General features: G+C 41.8%; 1 protein-coding gene across 4 annotated transcripts; it reads right to left on the bottom strand.

Annotated features, from left to right (window-relative positions):
* Positions 1 to 868: 868 nt before the first annotated feature.
* Positions 869 to 14,455, bottom strand: LOC125983211 (CCR4-NOT transcription complex subunit 6). 4 transcript variants are annotated; one of them, XM_049744216.2, is made up of 12 exons: positions 14,299 to 14,455; positions 13,131 to 13,252; positions 9,932 to 10,118; positions 9,618 to 9,703; positions 9,431 to 9,535; positions 9,227 to 9,295; positions 7,885 to 8,042; positions 7,631 to 7,785; positions 7,321 to 7,475; positions 7,017 to 7,250; positions 6,591 to 6,793; positions 869 to 4,767 (listed from the first exon to the last, which is right to left on the bottom strand). In XM_049744216.2, the coding sequence occupies exons 2-12, from the start codon at positions 13,240 to 13,242 to the stop codon at positions 4,552 to 4,554; spliced, it is 1,680 nt and encodes a 559-aa protein (XP_049600173.1). In that variant the 5' UTR covers positions 13,243 to 13,252; positions 14,299 to 14,455; the 3' UTR covers positions 869 to 4,551. The 4 variants fall into 4 exon arrangements, with proteins under 4 accessions (XP_049600173.1, XP_049600193.1, XP_049600182.1 ...); XM_049744236.1 differs by having other exon boundaries at positions 14,313 to 14,444; XM_049744225.2 differs by having other exon boundaries at positions 13,131 to 13,292; positions 14,299 to 14,435.
* Between the last annotated feature and the right edge of the window lie 167 nt (positions 14,456 to 14,622).

Below are 14,622 nucleotides of genomic sequence, written 5' to 3'. Positions count from 1 at the left end.
TTTGTACACTGTCAACATGTCTTCTTTTTTTCCTCATGTAGTTGGGATAATTCAAAACTTCTTTTATCTCTACCACCTTGATCGAACTATGTATATATTAAATATGTGGTGTTGTTAAAGAGAGCAGTTCCATCTGCTGCTTTTTCAACACAGCTTCTTGCTCACAGACTCGAGTTAACTCCCCAACATTGGAATCTTTTATCTTCATGGATGAAACGGACATGTGAATCTTTGGCGTCACCTAGTGCCTGGAACTGAATTTACAGGGTCTTTTCAGAGACGTACAAACGGTCCTCGGTTTACGACGGTGCTGCCGAAACGCGCTAACCTACACTGATGAAATGGTCAAGTCATAATTACAATATATATTTGCATGATCGTGTTATTTTTTTTCTCAGTCACACATGTAAAGCAAAGAAAAATTAAGTGAAGCCTGTCTTCGGTGAATCACGAGGGAATATACAACAACCCAACTTTGTAAGAGTTCATGCGCTGCCATGTATTTTGGCACATAATTGAAAAACAAAACCTAGAGCACCTTTGAGTTAGATAAAATTTGTCAAATCTATTTTTAAATGAATTTTTAACATTAGCCAATGTTTTCGGTGAAGCATTGGTTTAACACAAGCCCCAGGTGGCTTTTTATCTTTGGAGTGATATTTGCACATGTCCATTATTTGGAGAGAAAATTTATAAAAGTATTGAATTTAAACTGGAATAAGTACATAAGCTTTGGTGGTGTATTCAACATAAAAAAAAGCACAGCAAGAACATTTGGCAAACAATGAAATAGGAAAATGAGGCTAGATGAAAAGAGTTGTAGAATTTATTTCCAATATTCATTGCAAAGAATAAAAGGTGACACAGCTTGAAACAGATAATATAGAATTTATTTTGAACAAGTAGGAAAATACATAGGTAGGTGAAAAGGAAACAAGCAGAACCTGTAGTCAATGAAAAAAAAGTACAAAACTAGTCCAAAGAGATTTGAGAGGACGGATAAGTGTACAACAGAAACATTGTTTACCATTCAGTTTCTTTTTCAAACAATATGCGTTGATTTGAAAAGAGCTGCCTTGATTTCTTGTCTAGGTTAATGGACATTCTACAACATTGTGCAAGTGTTTTGTTATCAGTTCTGAATTTATTCTTTTTTTTTTTTTTGCTGGTATTTAATGAATGGTAAACAATAGTTGGTCCAGTGCATAAACACAGTGACAGATCAATAAAATGTACTCAGCTGACTACAGATAGACAATCCTGATCATTGAACAACTAGCACGAAGTCAGCGGGGAAAGGAGATGAGCAAATATACAGGTGAAATCAATGCATCGGCTAACAACAGTGGGCGCAGTGTTAAAGGATGAAAGAAGCTACATTAGTCTCCACATAAAATGTCTAAAACAAAACGTGTCTGAATGTTGAGTATTATTGCCATTTTTCTGAAAGGGGATGCAATTAATTTAACGTGAAAGCAATGAAGTCAGTCCAAGGAAAAGGTTTCCTCACAGCTCTCCAATTCACATGACTTGGATGAGGTGGTGGTGGGGTATGATTTGTTACTACGAGCAGCTTTGGTGTGCACCGCAACAACAAAAAGATGCAGCTTAGGGAAAATAGATCACTCTACACCTAAAGGAGCACAAACAAAATCACAAAGCACAACACCATCACACGAGTTTTGCTCTGCGATTGGGCTCTCGGAGACGGCAGTCTGCCTTCACGAGGGAAGCGTGCGAAATCAAGCACATTACACACAAAAGAAGAGAGAAAAGGAGAGACTGGGAGAAAGCGGAAGAGAAATGATCACAGGAGCAGTCTGGCGACCAGCGGCACATCATAAGCTCAGCAGCCACTAGGAGAGGTCAGCTCTGCTGCCCTCACCTTCAGGCACTAGCACTCTCCAGCTAGTGCCAGGCAAAATATGCGTAATAAAGCTGAAAGTAACAAAACCACACAAAAAAAAAAAAAAAAAAAATGAGGAGGGTGTTGAGTTCATAACACCAAAAGATGTTGCCTTTGCTGATGCCAAAAACACTGCAGCCTTCATTTCCGAACATTCAATTCCTGTACACATCATTGACAGAGAATTTGGTTTGTGGCGGGTTAAGCGTGTAGAATGGGAAAGTACTAAAACGTAGCAAACAATACGTTGCAGAATTCAGTATTTATACATCAACACAATTCAGTATCATTTTAGAAAGGAAACATGAGATACATCTTTTATTCACACTTTACAAAAAGGAAGCTAGCTTTTTCGTCTACTACAATACTAATGCCATTCAGGAAAAGGAAGGAAAAAAAGTGGACACCGTTGTTTTTTTTTTTTCTTTCAGTTAAAAACATTGGAGGCAAACAAACAGAACAGGAAAGACTTCCGGGGACTAACTTCATACTTCCCATTTGCTTCCGTCGCTTTAAAACAAAGTGATGAGATGTCTGCAAAGTTGAGGGGGCGGAGTCTAATAAGTGCTTGTTTTCCTGTGGCATCTAAAGCCATACTGTTGCTGAAATTTTGGGGCGAGGTGGGGGGGACCAAGTGGGGGTGTTCCACGGATGGGATAGTAGCTTCAGCTACATGCGTGCGTGCGTGTGTGTGTATGTGTGTACATGACAATGATGTAAAGTGGTTGCTCTAGAGGGATTTAAAATGACAGAACTAACTAAAGATTGGGGGGAAAAAATAAAATGTGGAGGTTATCTGGCTGCAAAAACAAAGTAGCAGAGCTGTGCTAATGTACAATTATTATAAATCATAAAAGTCACATCTGATCCATATGGACAAAGTAGGGGTGGGGCGTTTACACACATACCTGATTATTGAAAGTGGGGGGGGGGTTTGAAAACAAATCCCAAAAGGAATACACAACATCTTTAACATCGTCACGGCTCGTAAAAAAGGAGAACCAACTTTTAACAAAACACAAAAGGACATAAAATCTTCACAAATGTCTCAACAGTATTTAAAAATAAAAGCAGAAAAGGTTGTTCAGGCGTCTGTCGAATGTTTAGTAGTGCAAGACAACTACTGCTACGATGAGGTACGATGTTTGCTTGAACATGGGGGGTTATTATTTGTCGGGTGTCAGTCACACAGCATATGCGTGTGCTTGTATGTCAATGAGCTGGTGGGGATGATCGACGGCAGATGTCTTGCGCACAAATCACCACAATCAAACCAAATCAACATGGGAACTAATGGCAGGGGCTTCAAAACAACAAAAGATCCGCTACGTAATGGTTCATCTCAAAGGGAGTGCAAAGTTGTGACAAAGCGCCATGAACAACCTCTTCTTCTTCTGCTTACGTTGTTTGTACAAGCTGGTCATCAGTTTCACCGCGACATGAACGGGATAAAAATTTAGTCATAGTTTACATACAATCTTTTCTCAAATGGGATTATAATTTACTCTTGGTACAAAAAAACGCCAGAAAACAAGTCTTCTGTGATTCATATACAATCATGTAAAGACCAAGTCTATGCTTTTGATTCTGTACAAACTTGTGAAAAAAACCAACTAAGAGCAGAAAACACTTATATAGTGAGTGTGTGTGTGTGTTTAGGTTGAATGACGCAGGAACGAAACTACTGGCCATTGAGACAGTGCTACAAATGTGTGTGTGCGTGTGTGTGTGTTGCGCTGGACATTGAGAGGAATGCTGGTCGTACCACCCCTTGACCGGCAGTCTCGCTTGACTAATAGAAGCAACGCAAGACCCCAATCCCCAAATGGTCGCTACCCAAAATTAAGTGCGGGCTGAGAGTGCCGTATAGCATTAAGACGACAACACCCAAAACAGTCTGAGATTAGGATGGTAGCTGTTTCTCAAAGCGTTCCTCCTGGCTCTGTGAAGTCAAGCAGCACCATTAGAGTGGGTGGGGTGCGGAACTGCGTGCGGGAGCTATTGCACCACGGTCGGGCGCCGGGGCGGGGGGGTCGGAGGTGCAGCACCAGAGGAGCACTCGACGGGGCCCCGAGCACCACAGAACGACAACGGGAAAAGTTCCCGTCTCGACTCCTGACTACCAGCCCTCTTGCCGCGCGATGGAGTTGTAAAGAGTGTCGCGTCTGCTGTCTTTGCTGGTTTCAGGTTTATACAGGACAGGCAGACACATGAGTGTACACATGCGCGCACACACACACACCATCGGCTCGGAAGCTTTTCCGCAAAACATGGCCCTCTCTCTCGCGTCGAAAAACGCGCGATGAGCTAGCATCCGGTGTAGCATAAGACGTGTATGTAGGGATTTAAGGGAGTCCAAAAGAAAAAAATGTGATACACAAATTGGACTTGAGCAGTTAAAAAAAAAAAAAGAGACAGAGAGAGAAAATAAAAGAAAAATATAGAATATCTTCAACATCATACGAAATCCCTGTTGGCCAGACCTCACTGTACGAATATTTTACAGGTTGTGTTTTTTTTTTTCTTTTATGCCTTCCTCCTCCGGGGGGCGGCAGAGGGGAGAGCTGGTCGTGGGATGGGTCACGGGCAGAGAGGGACAGACCACCCCCCCCCTTGCCTGACCCCAGGGGAGTGGCGGGGACTCACTACCTGCGTGCAGGCAGATGGAGACCATTGACCTGGGGGGGCACGTTGGGCAGGAGAAGCTCCAACTGGGAGAAGAGACTGAAGTGGTCAGAGGGGATGTGAGGGTGCGGGCATCCGCTGACATTGTTGTCTACCAGCCAGTGAGGATCCAGAGGGCCCAGGATGCCCAGGACGTTCAGGTGAGGCTTGGAATAGAAAATGTAGTCGATGACACCCTGAAAGGAGACAAAGTCAAGCATGTGAATTCAAATCGGAGTACCGCCTACAATACGATTCAAGTCGAGTTGAAATCAATCGCCAAAGTCATTGATATTATTCCTATACAGTACAGCAGGACCCCAACCTTTTTCATGTCGTGGACTGATTTCAAAGAAATAATTAAAAGTAAAAATAACACTAATGGAACAGTTGGTTTAACTGCGGGGGTTGATCTGTCAAGTCGAGAGAGTGAGGAACAAGGATGAAGCAGGGTTCGACTATGTGCAACAATCAAAGTTCACTAAAAGCGGACGATCAGACCAGTACAAATGTTATAAATATGCTGAAAGCAACACACGCTTGCTTCTTCAATATTTCTTTTAAAATTGTCAAAAGCACTCAAACTGTGTCAGAAGGGGCTGGCGTGCACCCGAAAGCAACACGCATCAGGGCCACTGTGGAATGTACTTGTTTCTTTTCCATTTTCTCCTTTAGTTCAACTGGAACCTTTGTCTCCATGTAGTAAAGAGAATTACTTTGACACTATACGTATGTAGTTTTAGATTGTCATTACAATGCAACTGTACCAGCAACAGTATGGTTGCAAATGTTGCATTATATTTTTAAAGTCTCAAAATCATTATTTAAAAAAAAAAAAGCTGTTGGTGCTGAAAGGCGAACCGAAACTGAGGCGCGAAACCCGAGGTACAGACTGTACCGTGGGTTATTTGTATTGTTGCACCCCTAGGTCACATGCGCACATCGCACCGCCAAAGGGGTCTCACTCCACTATTTGAGAAGCACTGGTGTAAAGTCATGAAATTACTCCACGGGAAAACCGCTTACTTACAGCAATTGCAGGTCGCTGTTTGGTTGTTGTGAAACGTAATCCCACACAGCAGACATATTGCCGTTATGTAAATAATTGAAAAGGGATCGGCCCCATCCTGTGATTGATTCAGACTGCGTCCGATACTCACAAAAAAGCTGCATCCGGAGCCGATTGTGATATAGAATACCGGATCGGGTCATCCCTAAATGGCCTTGTTGACAAGACTCACATCATGCACGAGACACGAGGTGCATTCTAAGGCTGCTTACACAGTAAGAATTTTCAAACGCAAAACAAAAAACACCAATGCGGCCAACCTCCTGCAAATAACCAGTTCAGCGTCAACATCACTAACCCACACACCTCTTCCAGCCTGCAGTAAACTGACTGCACAACATGTTTTCTTGTCGTCTTGTCTTGTTGATAAACACATGCATATCATGACGACCAACAGCCATAACTTACAATCAACGTATGGAAGAGAAAAATTAACCAAATGCAAGAAAGAAAAGTTCTGTGGGAAACTGAGGCAATGACACCTTTGTAGCGAGTAAAAGACATTTTCACAGTAACATCTCTATTGTAGCTGGCATGTACCATTTTAAAATGCCACTCCAAATTGTGTTTCTTTGCATTGCAGATCAAACAAACAAAAAAATCTCTTAGCAACTGATTGCTAGCTGCAAGCGACTGCTGACAACTTCCTGTGATGCGCAGTCACGCGTCACCCGAGGTTAAAGGTGATCGACGGGCATAGACCGATACCAAGTTTGACAAGTTTCCATGGTTTTACTCAACGTTTCATTAACCGTGAATACTTTTTTTTGCCAGTAATGGGCTATTTTCATTTTTGAGGAGACGTCTAAGCAGTGATGAGCTGCCACAATCAGTGTGATAGTCATTTATTTAATGTTATTTTTGCATTTATTTCTATGCCGCTGTGTCAAAAGATTGTTTTACCTGAAACCATAAACGATACCTCGACTATCTGCAAGTCAAAATTTTTACCTTGAAGTCAAATGTGTAGTTGGTGTAAGGCATCAGGCCGTTCTCGTAAGCGCTTTTCAGCTTGAAGCCGTGGGTGATCCTGCCGTTGGACGTGCTGCTCTTGCCGTTGCAATTGAATTTGGTCAGGCTGTCGCTGTAGCGAAGCTCCTTGAAGTCCTTGTGGGTGCAGTCCACTCCACCCGTACTTAAGTACTCAACCACGCCTGCATTGGGAGACAGAAAGCCTCTTAAGAACTGAGCAAAATCAAAAAATGTGAACAACCTTGTGATGTTATGCTGAGGTTATTCGTGTAAATTGTGATGTGGGACTCCTCAAATTTACTCATGTTTGAAAAGTGATCATGACATCATCTTGTCCTCGTTTTAATATCGATTTGTCAAGCAACCCATTACGAGCACACGTAGTAAAACTGAAGTGACACACACCAGAATCGGGCAAAGAGTTGAGGTCAGCGCAGAGAACCAGCGGAATGCCATTGGTTTCACCAGAGACCGAGGACAACTTGAGGCTGCGCGTCGCCTTGTCCACAATGTTCTTCACTTCCGAGAGGAACATCATGGTCTGAACCAGCTTGACGTCAGAGTACTCGGGGTCCCAGTGCATGTGGGCGTTGGCCACCAGCAGCAGCTGCTTCTCCATGCCATGCAGCAACTTGCCGGCTGAAAAAACAGCGTGCCGCAAGTAAGACAAGAGTACAGAAGTATATGGAGGAAGGTAACAGGTACTCACAGGAGACTTCCATCATCTCTTTGCGGACTTCAAGCAATACGGCAACCCCGATGTTGTCCTTGGTCATCACGCGATTCAACATGGCCTCTGAGCCCTCTGAGTTAGCCATTGCCAGTTGATTAAATTCTACTGTGTGCTTCTGCACTGCACTGAATCTGGACATGAACAAATGCAAGGGGGCATGGCAGGGATTAATCATTAGGGTGTGTCAAGTAAGGTTCTCCATGTTTGGGTGAATTGTTTAGACAGAAAAATAACCACATTAAGGCATGCAGAATTCTGAACTCTTAGAAAACCATTGACAACGTACTTTTCTGTCTTGTAGAAAATTGCACACCCGTCCACATGTTTTCGGTCCGACTCTGACATGGTCCGAGCTCGCGACTTTGGACTGAAGAACCCGTCGTAACCCTGCTCCTTTAGTTCTGGCAAGAAAAAATTGTAGTACTGCTCTGTCTCCACTTCCTATGTTTCACAAGGAGACAGAAAGTGGCACAAACACCGGAAAACATTTAAACAACAGAGCAAAAAGATTTAAAGGCAGCAGTATAGCAGACATCTCACCTGCAAACTGATGATGTCTGCGTTGCAGCCCATAATCTCTTGCATGATGGACTTCTTCCTGTACTCCCAGTTTAGAGCCCAAGAGGGGCAATAGCCGTACAGCTGCCTCGTGGCGTACTTATCGCACAACACATTGTAGCACATGACCGAGAACAGTGCTGCAAGGGGGAAAGCACGGTGAGGAGATGAGCACTCCTAAAATCTCTGATGCATATAGTAGTTGTGAAGTTGATGGCGCTTTATCAACCCCACATTTTTTTTTAAAATACATTTTTAATGTAGTGTATACAAGACCAATGAAATGTACAAAACGTACTGTATGTGTGTGGTGTCTGTGCGAGGACAGCAGCGCGAGTGAATGTTTTTGTACGCAAAAAAAAAAAAAAAAAAAAAAACGTGCATACAAATGACCATTTATCAGTCAAAAAACTACCCAGTGTTTTTTGACACAGTTGTCACATACAGTACTGTTAGCATATAGCTAAGCTGTCTTCCTTTTCTTTACGGCGCCTCTGCCGCCTACTATCCAGAGGTCCCACTTCATTGGCTATCTCATCCGGTATGATAAGTGCAGGGAAGCTCTGCTGGCCCGCTTTTGTTTATGTTACTTTTGCCGCCGTCTGCCAGACAGACTCCACAATGACCCGCAGAGGGTTTCGCTGGTCGCGTCATCTCGTCCGTAATGTTGAAAGTGCGGTGAAAAGTCGCCAAAACTCAGTTTTTTATTGTAATCCAATGTCGATTAAATCCACACGATTATAGAATCCAGCAACAAAGGTAAGTAAAAGTCCAGTTAAAAAGGAAAAGGCATCATTGCTCTCCTGCGTACGGGCACGCCGCCAGCACCTGAAGAAGGCCACCTGAGGTGGTGCCACGGCTAGCGGGCATGGGGAGCGCCGAGGGAGCCTCAGCTAAAGCGCTCATCTAAGTGAATGGGACCATGCGCTTGTGAACATTTTCACGCCATGATTAAATTGTAAATATTGTTTAGAGTCGCGGAGACTTCAACTCTTTGGACATTAGTGTATTTGATGCAGATTTCAATATTGGCCTGAATATCGACCTATTTTGCATTGCCCGATTGATGGGACATGATGTCATTTTCCCCCAATATCGACTGATAAATTATCAGTCTGATGAATATTGTGCGTTCCTAGTTGTAATTATTAACAACAGACAGCACTGCTACTACCAGAAGGGGAGGGAAGGCTTAACCTTTATTCTGCACCACACAAGCCAGCCCTCTGTCCATAATGTAAATACATTGCAGTTTTGTTAGCTAATATTTAACCATGGAAAATTTGCACAGTGTACTAATACAGTATGAGGATTGCCGATTTACCTGATGGCCGGGCTCTGTCTGGTTCCTGGAGAGAGATCCACGATCGGGCCGGGGGCTGCTCTGTTGGTACTGGAAGTGGAAAATAAATGTGTTTGCGATATCAGGTGAAATGTATGTAGAATTTACCCAAGTATTAACAAATTGGCAAATCTGACAGAAAGGCCAGATATATGGAGGAATGGGGTTTTAAGAAAGGCCACTCACTGCGCTTGATAGCACCTGCCAGATTGTCTAACAAGTAATTGAGCAGTCTTCGCGTGCCATCAGGTTCCTGGTAGAGGCTCATAATTTCTTGTGCAAGTGGGTTTCCTAAAGTGGAAAAGAAAAGCACAAAGAGAAAATGACATTTCAAGGAAAGGGTGGCTACGCTTGATGTTAATTAGCTCCTCACCTTTTAACCCCAGAGTTTGTAACTGAAACAGTTTTCCCAATTCAAAAGGCAGAACCCGCAACTGGTTGTTATTTAAAAGCAGTTCCCTGTGGAAGGAAAACATTTATGTTTAATTAACAGGAATGAACATTTTCTCGTTCGCGGCAAGGATCTAATTCACATGAAGAGTCAAATGAGACTGGATTTCTACAAGAAAAAAAAAAGCTAATTGCTACAAGGGGAATGAATCGTCTGAAATCTCTTTACGCAGAAAAATTCAAAGCAATCTGTCTAAACGAACGGAACAGATAATGGAAAAATGGGAGATCGCTCACCTGAGAGACACCATGTTGCCGAGCTCTGCCGGCAGACTCCTGATCTTGTTGGATGAAAGATCCAGGTACACCAAATTGTGAAGTTTGGCAATGTCTGGCGGGATGCGTGACAATGAGTTGTCACTGATGTGCAGGGCAGTGAGGTGGGTGAGGGACCACAGGGCTGTGCTGAGACTCCTCACTCGACCTGAAAACATATGGGAAGGGGCTTGAGATCCCATTTGGTTTTTGCAAAACAGCAGTCAACCACTCTGACACTTTCCCATCTCAAGTCAAATATCGACTATGGAGTATAACAGTTACAATGAGTGCGCGGGTGTGTGTGGTAGGATTTAAAAAAAAATAATAATAATAATTTGCACTTCAAACATCTTTCACAACAGATAAACTCACTCTACAGTTTAGAGTGATTCACTCTCATAATGTTTAATTTGCGCTATTTAAGTCAATTATTTTAGGGCAAGTGTGAAACATCACAGCAATCTTGAGGAGCCCACCTTCGAAGTCCGGCTCGTTTAAACTACTTGTAGCTTTTTATAGCGGAAACTTTTCAGGTAATCGAAGGAGTTCGCTGAGCTCCAGACAAAGTTAAAGGATCGACTGCAGCTGCACAATGCCAGAGTTTAAAGTCCCCCACCCCCCTCCCATTTCTGGAACACTTTAAGTTCCTTAACAAGGTTTCCATAATGAATTATGCGCAATTCGGAACACTTGGCAGCTCTGTGAATGGAAATAATATTTCAACCATTGATTATGACTTTGACTTTTGACAATGTCCCATGATACTGCTCTCAATGTTACAAAAGAGAATATTTGTGGAGGCATCATACAATTTAAGGCAAATATAGTACCAAGGAGAATTAATGGTGTCTCACCAAACGTCAGTTGCATTCAATAGTCATAAACAAGAGCATATGTTTCAGCCAAATACAGTATAGTTCCTGAGAAACAGCGCTACTTGTGACATCAGGAATATCTATTGAAGTCTTTCTGACCTTGGCACTAAAAACTGTTGTTTTGTACTACATTTTTACATTACGGGTTCATATGTCAAAATTGAATAGCCAGATTCACAATTTTTAGTTTGGGAAAAGAAATGCAGTGCACCCCTTTGTTTTTGTTACAGCTTTGTCATCTAAACTAATTTGGGTCTTTGAAAGGGCATTTTTCAATGGAATAAATGAAAAATTGAATTCAGCATGGCCAGGTACATCAATGTGTTGTGTTTAATAAAATTTGTAGATCTGACAAGAGAGACAGTAAAAACTGGTGTGGCTTATTTCGTTTGTTCTTGTTTTAGGGGAAAAGAAAAACACTCCCCATCCCCCTACACAAAACCCTCAATTTCTATGAAACGCTTCATCCAATTTTCAACATCCATGCTGTGTTCTACTCAGGTTGAAGGTTTGCATGGACAGATTTTCATCTTTAGGGAAAATCCTGTCATATTGCTAATAATAGCACAGAGTTAATACAGAGCCAGAGTAAGGTAATAGCATTTGTTTACTTTTATTTTTTAGCTGTGTATCCTGAAACGTCATGACAATGGCAACCAATAAGAAACTAGCAGTAGTTTATCAATTCAGATACTGGAAAGTCACCCTGACTAACATCTTTGACAAAGAAAACAGACCACCTCCTGTTGCTGCTACTTTGCACATACTGCCAAACCTCTCAACTGCAGGCTGAACACTGCTTCAAGTGCATCACAAAACACTTATTTTTATCAGTCAAATTGCAGCCGCACCACTCACATGCTGAAGAAGGAGTTAAGCATCACTGCGACGATAAAAACACATACAGTACTGTGCAAAGGCTACCGCTAGGTTTGTCTCCACAAGCTTTTTAACAGTCGTTAATATGACTTGCAAAACATGAACTAACTAGGACACAGTAGGTTTACACACATTATTAATACACAAAACCTTGCAGAGGAATAAAGTGTGAAGGAAAAAAACAATTGCATTTCAATTACCAACTCCAAATGTCTGATTACTGTTTGGCAATGATCTGAATAAGAGTGCCTTTTTTTACGATGCGAGTCAACAATTGGAATTGTCGAACATCATATTCATGTTGGCACCTCCTGTTTGTTCCCCATCTTCCATTAACAAAAGTGTTTTGCTCACAAGTCGATGAAAAAATAAACCAAAACACAAAGCTCTACAGCATGAATTTTGGTCACATGTATTCGCAGCTCCATTCTCTGCATCTTTTGTGGCAATCTAGCTTTTATGACCATAATGGCATTGCCAAAACCACAATGTTATGGTGGCCAAAAACCTTTGTACAGTACTGTATATAGTAATGACCAATTGGATACATAAAGTATGTGTCGTCTTCCACATTACAAAAACAAATGTGACTTGACATAACGCAGTGTTCATTGAAATAAATCCAGTCCTGCATGGAAGGGCCCGTCTCTTTTCTGAATTTCTGACTTCCTAGGTCCGTGTATGGAGTGAGGCGAAGAGCGGCAAATGTTTGCAGAAATTAGTCGTTCATTGGTGTCATTTCAAGGAGACGGCAACTAAAGATGACGCCCCATTATTGACTCATGTCAAAAACGAATCATCTTCGTGGTTCATTTATCATTGCAACATATGCCCACTTGATGCTTTATATGTGGGATTGAAGTCAATAATGATCAACTCTGTTACTCTTCAAAAATTCACAGATGCACACATGATTGTGAGTGGTCCATCCCAAGTGCGTTTCCACCCACCTTGGTGACTTGTATTAAGTGTTGATACTATATAATGCTGAACAACAAAAACATAACCCTGCAGAATCATCCAAGTATTTTCATTTTGTGGCTAAATAAGAGAAAATAGCCTAATCACTACAAACTTGTGGTTGATTAGGTGTAATACGCACAACAGTGTCATTAAGTCATTTTAGTGTCAAATACTGTCTCAAATAGAACAGATACTCTGTTAAATCTGCTCAAGGAGTGACAGAAACAAAGGACTAAACTAATTACAAAGTGCATTTGCAAAGTGCAAAACCCAGTCCAGTCTTATTTCTTTTGGAGTTTCGGTATATAATATTTCGGTATATCCTTAAATGTCATATTTAAATAACCCAAAAATAATACGGACTGGAAAATTCAACAAAGATCACTAAGTTGGGTGGGTCTAAATTGCCACAATTATTTTAAAAAACAAAAACGTCCAGGGAAGCTTGAATAAATACGCACCACTAATTTCCAGCTCAGCCCAGTACGACTTCTTCCCATTGGCTGCCTCTTCGCTGGACATTATCGTGTACATCCGCCTGGGATCCGGCGGGTCATATTTTTCCTTGGGCATTCCTGTAACACTAGCGAGAGGGGAGGGAGGATCAATGTCGTTAGGAGTGGCTGGAAAAAAAATTATAAAGTTCTGTCATTAATTGGAAAACTCAATCACAACCAAAGCTGTTTACATAGATTACACATGGCTTACTGAAATTACACACATCACAACCAATTTGAGATCTTAAGTTAGGGAGATGCTGTATTAAATTTAATAGAGAGGATAGATATTTGAAGATGTGTGCAAGTATTAAATGGAGGCTCTACAATCACATGTGCCTGAAAAATTACAACGTAATGAAAATGTCATCTAACAAACCGACTAACTATATTGGATGAGTATCCTAAGAAACTACACCAAGTACCACAGAGTTACTAATAAATATTCGCAAGAATGCCACAGTTTAAAATGTAGTGTTTATAACCGTTTAAGTACCAATTAGATGTTTTTTTCTTTCCTTCTCATTGACGATCGCCGATTAGCCTAGCTTAACCCAAATAGGTTTTGTTGGCCACCACTCTACATAACACAGAGCCGCACAGCTAACGTTAACACGGACACATTTCCTCGGAAATAAAAAGAGAAAGGAAGTCACTAAGTGGGTCAGATCCCGCTATTATTGCGTTTAGCATTATCCCAACATGCGTATCAAAGACGCGCAGTAAAATTTATGAGAAGGTACATCACAATTGTTTACATAACAGCCTTGCACAACCTAGCGAACAACACTAGGCCAAGAAACATCGCAAGCAGCTAGCTAGCCACTGCTAACTAGCCTATGTTACTGAAGGCACTAAAATTGTGTAATTCTTATTCAAGTGTAATGGCTTAATAAGCATCACAATACCGCGTCTGCGATTCCTTCCAAGCTATTTTAGCATTAGCGCGAATTAGCTAGCTTGCTACAAGCTAACAGATCCAATTATTCGAAGCTGAGCGACTTGACATTCTAAGTCTCGCTATGTGGAAAAAAAATAAACACCGATGTTTTCTCTGTATCCGACTCGACCTAAATGCGCGACGAGATGCGTGAATGTGGAGTGCGCTGGATGGGAAGAATAGCATTTATACCTGCAAGAGCATACCAAATGGCGAGGACGACTGCGTGCGCTCTTTTGTTTTCTAGCCACTTCTCAGCCGTTTCCGCTGCTGCTGTATTATGGCGACCGTGGGGATTTTTTTCCCCGTGCTGATAACGGCGAGTGCTCCGATTGGTCCGCGACGGGCTCCAACAGCTGTTGAATCAAAATAAAACTCTCACCATTACAAAGGTTCTTCTTATATTAAGTAATGATCGATGACATTCGTCCACTGCTGTACTACTGCATCAATAGGACCAACTCAGACGTGTGTGCAAGATGAGTTAAAAGTCCATGTAAAGTGAAAATAAAGTGA

The sequence above is a fragment of the Syngnathus scovelli genome, chromosome 1 (assembly GCF_024217435.2).
Source record: "Syngnathus scovelli strain Florida chromosome 1, RoL_Ssco_1.2, whole genome shotgun sequence".
Lineage (NCBI taxonomy): Eukaryota > Metazoa > Chordata > Actinopteri > Syngnathiformes > Syngnathidae > Syngnathus > Syngnathus scovelli.
This window is presented reverse-complemented; position numbering and strand designations above follow the sequence as displayed.